Source organism: Micropterus dolomieu, linkage group LG21 (assembly GCF_021292245.1).
Source record: "Micropterus dolomieu isolate WLL.071019.BEF.003 ecotype Adirondacks linkage group LG21, ASM2129224v1, whole genome shotgun sequence".
NCBI classification, from domain to species: domain Eukaryota; kingdom Metazoa; phylum Chordata; class Actinopteri; order Centrarchiformes; family Centrarchidae; genus Micropterus; species Micropterus dolomieu.
In genome coordinates, this window is record NC_060170.1 from 27968527 (window position 1) to 27979540 (window position 11014).

An 11014-nucleotide genomic window follows, 5' to 3' on the forward strand; every position below is an offset into this window, starting at 1 on the left:
CAACATTACTCACATTTTACACTCTCTAATGCAGGATTAGTTCTTTGCCTATAGGTCTATATGCGTGTCTATGTGTGTGTGGCTCTATTAGAGTACTGATCCTCTATTAGGGTATGGCTTCGGCACACAGTCACACTTTTCAACTCCTCCCCTCTGCGTTCAGTCAGGGTATGATTAGAGCCAATACAATCTTGGGCAACCTGCACTGAGCAAGAGCGAGAGAGAGAGAGAGCGAGAGAGCAAAAGAAAGAGGGGATAGCCACTCTGGTGCACTCTGGTGGTTCCTGCAACAGCGTCACTGTTGCTTGATCTCCAACAGTCCAACTGTGGCATCGTGGCTCATGCAAGATTCAGCAAAAACACTGCAAACTACTCTTATCCCAGTGGACAGATTTAAATGGACAAGGCTGGGTTTTCTTCTTAAAAACTTTTTTCACTGCCTGTTAATGTCTGCTGGATTCATGAAAGTGCTGCAGCTCTGTGAACTAACATTGTTTCGGCTTTGTGGACAGTTTGGATACATCTTTTTGGAGAACATGTTATTGTTGCCTACACTTCCACAAACAGTCACGTCTTTGGAAACATGGAAAATCACTACTGCCTTTTGAGCACTGCCAAACAAGACTCCCAAGGCGTGAAATGTAAGCAGTAACTGCAAAGTGCAGAATAACTATTATTTAGTAAGGAAAACTTCATCGGATTTTTATTTTGAGCAGATGTATCATGTTTGTAAGAAGTGTAGATGCTTTAGTTTTAACTTTGACGTGAAAAAACCCATCTTAGAACATCTTGTGACCAAGTTGACCTGTGTATAATGGACGGCAACCTGAGCACTGCAGCATCCGACAGAGCAGGATCCTACCACACGGCGGAACCCTGGAGCCTCATCATACTGGTCATCATCATACTGATCATAGTGATGGGAAACCTGTTGGTCATCATCGCCATAGCTCGTACTTCACAGCTACAGACGACGACAAACATTTTCATTATGTCCCTTGCGTGTGCGGACCTCATCATGGGGGTTTTCGTGGTGCCTCTGGGGGCCACTATTGTGGTGACTGGTAACTGGCAGCTCAGTGAAACATTCTGTGATTTCTGGACTTCTGTGGACGTCCTGTGTGTGACCGCGAGCATAGAGACGCTCTGTGTCATATCAGTGGATCGGTATATAGCCATTACAAGGCCCCTCCGTCACAAGGTTCTGCTCAATAAGTGCCGTGCAAGGGTAATAGTTTGTTTAGTGTGGGTTGTGTCCGCCTTAATTTCCTTTGTGCCAATTATGATAGGGTTTTGGCGGGATGATGATGCAAATGCGAAGGAATGCTACGAAATCCCTGAATGCTGTGACTTTGTGACCAACTGGGCCTTTGCTGTTATATCCTCAATTGTGTCTTTTTACATTCCACTGCTTGTAATGATATTTGTGTATGCAAAAGTCTTTCTAATAGCCACGCGCCAGGTCCAGCTCATAGATAAGAATCGCATACGTTTCCAAAATGAGTGTCCAACAGCGCAGATGCAAGTTGGCCCCCACATCAACAATATCTCGCCACATGTGTGTGCAGGCTCCAGCAGCTGCAACAGCACAGTGCGGAGGAAGAGTACCAAGCGGAGACCATCACGGCTAATGCTTGTCAAAGAGCAGAAGGCCCTCAAGACTTTGGGTATCATCATGGGGACCTTCACTGTGTGCTGGCTGCCGTTCTTTGTCGCTAACATCATAAACGCATTTATGAGAAGAGAAGTTCCCTCAGAGAGGATCTTCCGACTGTTAAATTGGCTGGGTTACATTAACTCCGGCCTCAATCCTATCATCTACTGCAGAAGTCCAGAGTTTCGCACTGCGTTCAAGAACCTGCTGGGATGTCCGTGGCTGTCCACCCTGTGGCTTAATACTTTCTATAAAGAGCTGCGGACTCGCTGCTCCTGCTTTCTATGGCAGGGTGAGTCAGGCATAGCCGGCCCTTTCCAAAAGTCTCCAACCACTAGTACTGAGGGCAACGAGAGTCTGGCGAGTACTCAGGGAAGCAGCAAAAGTGAGGAGGCTTGCTCTGGTCCTCTGCAGTCCAACGGCAGCACACAGTTCAGTGACTTATCAGAACCACAAACCATATTGTAAGTCCCTTTGTCTTTACTTATTTTACCCACACAGTCAATTTTCTTTTAACTATGAGGAATTTTAAAAAGTCCACTTCCTACTAACACATTAATACTTCTGCCTCCTCAAGTACAACCAGTGAAACCCTAGTTTAAAGAATTAAGCCACATTGGCAGTATCGTGATTAGTACAACATTAATGTGCATTACAGTAAAGTTACGCTCAGTGTTCAGAGTTTTTAATTAACAAGATAGCTAAATAAACTACATTTTATAATACTATACATAATCCTACATTAAGACATGCCAGTGCATCTTATTAGAGAGTAAGTCATAGGCTTTTGATCAAATCTCTATGGAACTGAGAGGACAGTGGTACATCAAGGAGTCTGTGACAGCACCCACTGGTTTGAAATGTTAGATTTCTTATTTGTCTTTGTCTTTTACATGTGAGCAGATCATTCACACTGTGAAGCAGAAGTGTGAAGACAGTATACAGTCAATGTCACAGAGAGTCCGTTTCAGATTAGTATTGCACAATGACAGTGATAAAATAAATAAATAAATACACGTGTACTTCTCTGCTTGTTTCAGTTTAACAAATAAAAGCTGCCAACAAAATAACCAAAAAGAAAATAAATCCTAGAGAATGGTAATTATTTGTTATGTATGAAAATGCATCATAAAACAGCAATATAAATCTAAATCTAAAAATAAAGTTTCAAACATTTTAAACAAGTTAACATTTATGGGACTCCTTGTATAAATATTTTTTATTTGTTATAAAAATAACCAATTATAATCCAGTATTGCCTTTGGCTTTAAATAATGTTAAAGGTTTATATATATAAAATTTTGAAATTTGGACTTTGATATTCAACTGTTGTTTTCCTGCCCGCTGTGCATTTCGTAAGTACAAATCCATATTTGGACATGTTCTAATACATCAGTGTGCTGCGGTCTAGAAGTAAAATAGATTGGGTGGAACAGTGCAGAAAAATAAATCATTTCTGAAGCATTGGCTGCTGTTGGGGTGTCATTATATCACAAAACTAAAAGAGAAACGTAATATTTGGATTTTCATGCTTGATTCAATAAACGTTTGAGGACTGTAACTGTATCTGTTACTGCACTGTGTTACCTGTAATCAATCTTTGAATCCAGCTGATGTCAATGTAAAAATAACCAACAGATGGACACAGTGCAGTCTCTGGTACTGTATTTTGGGTAGTATATTTTGAGCACCCTAGTTAATGATAGTTAATAATAACACTAATTTGTTTTCTATTTTATAGAAACCTCCATACTGTAAATGCAGATTTCTGTAATCAGGATCTACAAAAATGTTATCCCATAATGATAAAGGTGACTGTAATGTGGCTTTGTAAAGCCACTGGGCGATGTGTAAAAGCCTGATTCGGCATGGAACGTGTGAGGACATTTCCAATTATTAGTGTGTCTCTCTGCCTGTAAGTGGGCCTCAGTGCGCCCTGCCCAACACCCCCTGCAACCGATAAATCTTTATCACTTAGGTACAAGACTTCCCCCATAACTGGAGAGGCTGTTTACAAGACTGACAGCCAGTGAGAACACCCTCTTTACCACTGGTTGGATGGCTCAATATCATAACACACCACTGTTGACAGCAGGCCTGCCACAGTATACAGGAAGATCCAGAGTAATAATTGGAGCCTAGAAAGTTTTTAAAGAAAGTTTTAAGTATCTGTGGGGGGAAAATAAATTTTGTAAAATTTGTTTTAAACTTGTTTATCAAAATTCTACCAATCCAAGTGTTTTTAAATGATCAGAAATCAAATATTAAAATATTCCTTAAGATTTCAAATCTAATTACCAGAAAGCATGATTTTGTTGCAAAACCACATTGCAGCATTAAAAGCAAAATAACACAAAGAATATAATGTACTTGATTAGTAGGGTTGTTTAAAATGCAATAACCTATCATTTCAACTCAAATTTAACGACGATGTTTGGTTGGTGTTTCCAAAACGTGATTAAATATTAGTTACTATCATGTAACATTACATTTTGAACAATCATACTTAAATTAAAATTGGTTTTAAGTGCCATATGTTGTCCAAAATTAAAAGCTTATATATATATATATATATATATATATATATGAATTTATCTTAATAGTATGCACAGTAAAGTGTATACAGATATTTATTTTCAGTACTGTACATACAAATATAAAATGATTAGTTCAATTTCATTTGACAAGTGGCACAACTCTTACACTACAGCCCTCGCCATGTGAATTCCCATGAGTAACCCATTTTATGATAGCGGGATGTTTCATTTCAAATATTTACTTTGTACAAGATATATTTCATTTTTCTCTTCTCGTTACATGACATCCGCTCAGTGGAATTTTATAGACATAATCAATGGGGCTGTAAAACGGGAGACATTTAGGAGCATATAAAAGTCTTCCTTAAAAGGAGCCCGGTGTGTTCTGTAGTAAATCACCCCAAGGGGAAGGCTCAGCGGACTCACCCTGCGCTTTGAGCAGGATTACAAATGTAAGTGAGACCAGGCGTTAGAAAATGACTCTGGCGGGGCCATAGCTTGAAGATAGGTTCAAGTCTGGACTGCTGAAGTGGTTGGTTTTTGCTTCAGAGTGCCAATAATGCCATTCTAGGAATCTGCTAGGGACAACGTGCTGCTCAATCATCCCTGTCAACTTTCTATTTAAGCAGTAACACAAAAGAGCAATTGAGCAGCAAATTTCCTTTAAACCCTGGGACAACATACAGCAGCAGGCTTAGTTAAGTCAGGAGCTGATTTGTCACTGGGCTGATAAAAGGGGAGTTCCAACCACTAGACAAGAATGGTTACTAGGGAAGAGTGGCTGTACTGCACTGAATGGCCATTATCAATAGTTACTTTGTTTTCGTGGAAAAAACACGCAGGCATATCACTGCTGCCCTTATCAACATCCACAGCAGCCTTCAGCTTCTGTCACGTATGTTATGATAAGTGCAATTTTTCATGTATTCCCTACATAAGAGAATTTCTAATTCATCTTTCATGGGCACAAATTTGAATCTTTTTAGTTATCAAAGTGGAAGCAGAGGCAAATGTATTGGCTATGCAAGTCCACGTGACAAACCTAAGGGTTTAGCTGTGTCTTCCTTTGTCTTGTCATGCTGCTATAAAGTGAGACAGGCAGTTGCTGCATTAGTCCTAATGTGTGTATTGGAGGTATTTAAGACTAAATCTTCATGTATTTGAAAGGCATGGCTGTGTGTTATGAGTGGGGGAAGTTTGTTAGCACAGTTTATCCATGATTGAGAACACTAAAATTAAGATAACAGAGAGTGGAACATTTTATTTCAAAGAGCAGCAGCCAACTAGGTTGTGTATGAAATTGCAGTGCAGAAATGAAGAATCTCTGTTAGATGTCTCATATACTGTTTTAGAAACACAACCAGAGCTCTCCTCAAGAGCATAGACACAGGACTAAAGTTGACTGTAGAGTTACAGTACAGGAGCCATACAGGCATGTGAACACATGGAAAACTATCATTATTAAAGAGCTCATACTCTGCAGGAAACATGTGTGCTGGTGCATCACAATTAAAGTATCAAGAGACACGTGAGGAAACAGCTCGAAAAACTGAAAAGAAGTATGTGTTGCATGATCATCAAATGCACAGAAAAATATTTTACATATTAGAAAAACTATATGAGGAAAAACATAAATGAGATATCATGTAAAAAGCAGACACTAATGGCACAGGGACAAGAAATCACAGAGGCTGATCCAGATTTAGCTCTAAAGCAACATCTGATGGGTCATAGGCTCTCGTGCTGACCTACTGTTGAGGATAGATTTTATTGACTCTTTTTTCATTGGTAGTTGACAAAAGAAATCTGCTCATGACAAAAAATGGTGTATATTTCGATTTATTTTCTTTTTCTCAGCTTGTGAATATATATATATGGTGATCGAAAAAAAGGCACAAATAACCAGACATTACACAAAGCACAGAGAGATGGTGTCATTTCCAGTATAAATACTGACTCACTAAAGTCACTACAAGTGTCTCATTACTCCAAATGATGTGTAAATATTTCAGATATATTAGTTGACGACTCATGAGGACAAATCTAAAAGGACATTGTGTTTATAATTCTGCCCTATCAGGTTTACAACTAACTGTGTGTTACAGGAACAAACTGTATCATTATGCTGGCTAAAAATGTAGATATAATTATAATTATTTCCTACAAATGCATGCTGTATCCCCCCAGAGTACCCGGTGCTGTATTAATGGACACTTTGTTTTTGCAGAGTGTGAAAATAATAGCATACAGTTAATATGGAAGACAATTTAAGAAATGTGTAAACAGTTATTTCTAATGCATCATGTTCTGTGCAGGACAAGTCATGTGTTATAGAGAGTGACAAGCTTTTTACTACTCTGAGCTGCTCCGGTGTGGCAGGTTACAGCTCCATGTGATTTCAAAGTGACCTGAATGCAGGCGTAATTAGTTGGCGCACATTAGAGCAACTTGATTGCTGTTTCAGGAGTGGCTGGCGTGCTGCTTTTTTTTTCTTGTGCTGTGAACCCTGTAATTCTGAGCTTTCCTCTGCATTGTGCCTCTGGCCGAACTTCACGCACCAACTTCCATAATGTGCATTTAGTTAGCTTAGAGTAAGATCAGGCCCAAGAGAGCATGAAACAAGAAGCGGGATAAAGCAAAACATGGTGGTAGTGACCTGTGGGAAACCTCCAACACTCCCTTTCAAGCCTGGCTGATGTAAGAACCAATCACACTACATCGGGGTCTTTAAATGGAGGCATCCGGGCAGTGGCGGCCTTAAGCATACGGGGGCCCCTTTCAAAAGCAAATGTGGGGCCCTACCCAATCCCATGATGGGGCTGAATTTAATCACAAATCATCATCAATCTTAGAAAACATTAGCATATTTTAAACATACTTTCTGTCTATAGCTGAGACCTTAACCTTTCATTTGCTGCTGGTTGGAATATTCTAACATTAAATATGCCAGAGAAATATGGCAGAGAGTAAAAAGTGTGCAGGCCAGAGAGGTCAGTCTAAATAATGACATCATACTAAATGTATTCATGTTTTTTGCATTCATTTGAACGGCCATAACTTATATCTAATAGTTATTAAAAACAATTTCAGAACATTTTACACTGCAGACAACACCAACATACTGTATGTCAAAGCAGCCACAGCAAGTACACTGTCAACCACAGGAAGTAATGCGTGAGAACCATAGGTGTCATTTACACTGGGGGCGCTGGGGACATGTCCCCACCACTTTTTGAAATGGCTAATTTTGTCCCCACCACTTTTTGAAAGCATAATTTGTTAAAAAATGTTCTGAAATATAGCTTGCAGTTAAATAACAAATGAAAATGCTTTTTGAAACGTTTATTTCCACATTAAGAAAACATACAATGCAAATAAAATTCCCCTCTCATATATCTCAGCATTAAGGATATGTTTAAAACACTGTTTAAGGATCTTTTCATCTCGCTCTCGTGAATCTAATATCGCGTATCATGATAGCTCGCAGCTAAGTGTCTCTTCACACCCTTAATCTGAGCCCCACCACTTTTCAACACAAAGTGACGCCCTAAAAGAGAACTGCAAGGAGATGAAAAGGGAGACAGCGCCTGGGTGCGAGAGAGAAGTGACTCGCAACCAGTTCATCAAAGTATATAGTAATGCAGCGCAGTGAGGATACAGACGAGCGTATATAACATGGATCTATCTGTCTGTCACTATTAACAGAAATTTCAGTCTGCAGCGTAGTTCATGCACTCTGCAGAACTGTAGAGTAACATTAGGCTTGATGATCAAAGAAAGTTTTTATATTGCATCCACACTTCTGTCACGTTCCCTCTCTCCCTCGTCCACATGAGCTCTCTCTCTTTTTCTGTCTCTCTCTTTGTGAATCTACATCACTCTTTTATCAAGTGATTTTTAATGCCTGGTTTAGGGGGTGCTGCAGCCCCTTTAGCACCCATACTTCCCGTGTCCATGCCTCTAAACATTTAGTGAAAGATGTAGTTTATTTTAAAAGTGGTGGGTGTGACCCATTTCAGTTGAAACATGTGAAACATACCACTGCATCCTGGGATTGAGGAAACACTTGAGTTGTCAAGCCATAATGGTTTGAATGGCCTGGATGGTTATAACGATTTAATTAAAAATATTCATGTTTGATTTCAGAGAATTGGCAACACTTGCTGTTTTCGAGCCATTTGAGGTAGTGGTAGTTTAACTTTCATAAAAGAATTGCCCTTTGAAATAAGTTTATACAATTTGAACTGAAAAAAACCTTGACATAATTTTGGAGGTTATAATTACAAATTCCAACCTTCAAACTGACCATAGAAGAAATTCAACACGTCTATCACTTTCAACCAAAACATTATAACTTTAATGAAGGATTCGTTGCAAGCCTGTTGTGTTGGACTGCATTAGTTTTAGCTAAGTGTACCTAATAAACTGGTAACTGAGTGTACAGTCAAATTATGTTGTTAAATGTCAAAAATCACGTTACCTAAATGATTTCTAATTGCACCATCCTTTGAGAGGCAGAAAATACACATATCACAGATGATGGATGGCTTTTCCTTAACTTTAAATGAGCTTAGCTCCTTTAACTTGAATGGAGCCTACAAAATATGTGCCGGCTATGTCTGTGGTTTGTGATTTAAAGTAATCCAACAACTCATGTGTCAATGTGATATTCAACAGAATGTATAAAATAATATTATTCCGGCAGTCTATTTCCTTTAAATCATCCATATGCATCAGCCTAAAATCACGATGGTTCTACTGTACATACTGTAAAAAGGGTTAGATTCCACAAAAGTCTGGGAATTCTGATGGAGACACATTGTAAAATGTTTCCTGCATATCTTTTCCCGTAAGTAGTCACATTTCTGTGAAGCTTACAGTTCCAGGTAGTTTATGTCCTCCTGTGGAGACATGTGCTGTGGATGTGATAGCATCAGAATTCCTGTCTTGGTGGGGAGGAAAGATAGAGTTTCACAAAACATGAGGTGAGGGCAACTTTGCAGTTACTTTTTGTAATTAGCAAGAAAAAATAGATAAAAGGGAACAGGTCCCATGATAGTATCAATACTGTTTTCCACATGAAAACAACATCTTACAAATAACCTGTAAGACTACAAACTGTTGTTGTTGTCTATCTTATCTGAGCACAGGCCAACAAGACATACAGTAACACACAGAAAAAAACACACTGGTTGTTAGGGCCACATCTCACAGGGCTGCACACCAAATCATAGATATAAAGAAATTCATGATGAGATAGCGAGCTGGCCTCTGTGTCTATCACTTTTCATTTATACAAAACCAACAAGACTAAAAATTAGAACGTGTGCTCAGAATTTAATGGAGAAATAGGATGAAAAAGCTAATGCGAGTGATATACAGATAGATGAATGTCGGATCCTGTTATTGTGGGTGATTTCTGCCTTGTATCTTTTAGAATTGAGACTAAATAGCACCATTACAAGACAGTGTCATAGTGATTGCAATGACATTTGTCCCAGTATGATGTCACCTCATCTATTTCAACCATTTTTACAAAGCACTAGGTACTCTAAATCAAATTCATCCTCAGCACTGCTCCATGGAATATAGTTTATAATTTGCTTCTGTTTACCATTCTATGATTGTTTTTGTATAGAATATATTATTGCTATGTAGCAGAAGGGAGTTACAAACCACATTTACTTTTTAATAGCCCTGTTGTAATGTATTCATTTTAATAGAGACCTACATGCTAATGTGTCCATCTCTTTTCAGCTTCACGCTGCAGGAAAAGGACGGATGAACTGTAAAATATCTGAATACTGAAGCAAACTATGTTTTCCAGCCGTTACTGTGAATCCTACAAAGGCTCAGACCAAATAGCAGTGTGGACGAGCTAAAGAAGAGAACAACCACCGGCCCTGATAAACGTAGCTGAGTGAAGCTAACCCCAAAGGGATGACTGGATTGACTGTAGATTACCAGCTTATTTGGTCTGTGGACAGGAACACTGACTGTCTCTGTGGCCAAGAGATGGAGTGCTCCGACACAGCAGCAACAAAGATGAACCTGCCAGCGTCATCTAAATACAGTTTGCAAAAGACTCACTGTTCCTGAATAAGACAATACTTAACTACAAGTTTTAAATGCATTCCAGTAAACCTTTGGACACAGTGTATGTGGCCTATGGTCTCAATAATGACAGCATTAATTCATGTTGTACAGTATATTTTCTGGTAAGTTATCTATTTATGATACACTGAATCTGTAGCGAAACACAAATGTTGTCTAACTTAATATAAGGTCATAATTCTGCCAGGGATGTCTTCACTGTCCAGTTAAGAAAGATTAATTTTCATGGCACAAACTCTTCAGTGTAAGATCAGCTAAACCAAAGCCCTTTACATTCAGAAATTCAGTTCTTGTGTCTGTTTTCTGCATTCTGTGTCTTTATGTTCTGAGCCTGGACTCAGTATCCGCACAATATTAGTTATCTTGCTTAAATGCCCTTGTCTGTTAAGTTATACCACAGCTATAGAAAATTGGCTGGCTGTAAAAATTGTACATCAGGACAACACTTAACCATCAGTATAAATTATTGTGCAAGGTACAGTATTATAAACTGCAGGTAACCATAGCAAAATACGTCTAAACTCCCTACCTTTTTCCTTTGATAAGCTGCCTTGGTATAAGATCAGTAACTACATAAATAACCAAAATGTCCACATATAGAAAAATGATGAATTTCATCCATTATTTTACTATATTGGGACACTATTGTGTGTTGTTACTTACATAACATCATCTGTTGCATTGAGAAATAAAATACTATGAAACTGTG

The 11014-nt window shown here is 38.8% G+C and overlaps 1 protein-coding gene across 1 annotated transcript; it reads left to right on the forward strand.

Annotated features, from left to right (window-relative positions):
* Positions 1–753: 753 nt before the first annotated feature.
* adrb3a (adrenoceptor beta 3a) lies at positions 754–11014 on the forward strand. The gene is made up of 2 exons (XM_046036048.1): positions 754–2118; positions 9949–11014. Exons 1-2 carry the CDS (start codon positions 815–817, stop codon positions 9974–9976), a joined length of 1332 nt encoding a protein of 443 aa, XP_045892004.1. The 5' UTR covers positions 754–814; the 3' UTR covers positions 9977–11014.

Excerpts from the sequence above, each read along its gene's own strand:
- adrb3a (XM_046036048.1), top strand. The coding sequence starts at position 815 with ATGGACGGCAACCTGAGCACTGCAGCATCCGACAGAGCAGGATCCTAC. Across the intron at positions 2,119-9,948 it reads TCAGAACCACAAACCATATT|CTTCACGCTGCAGGAAAAGG; the intron begins GTAAGTCCCTTT and ends ATCTCTTTTCAG.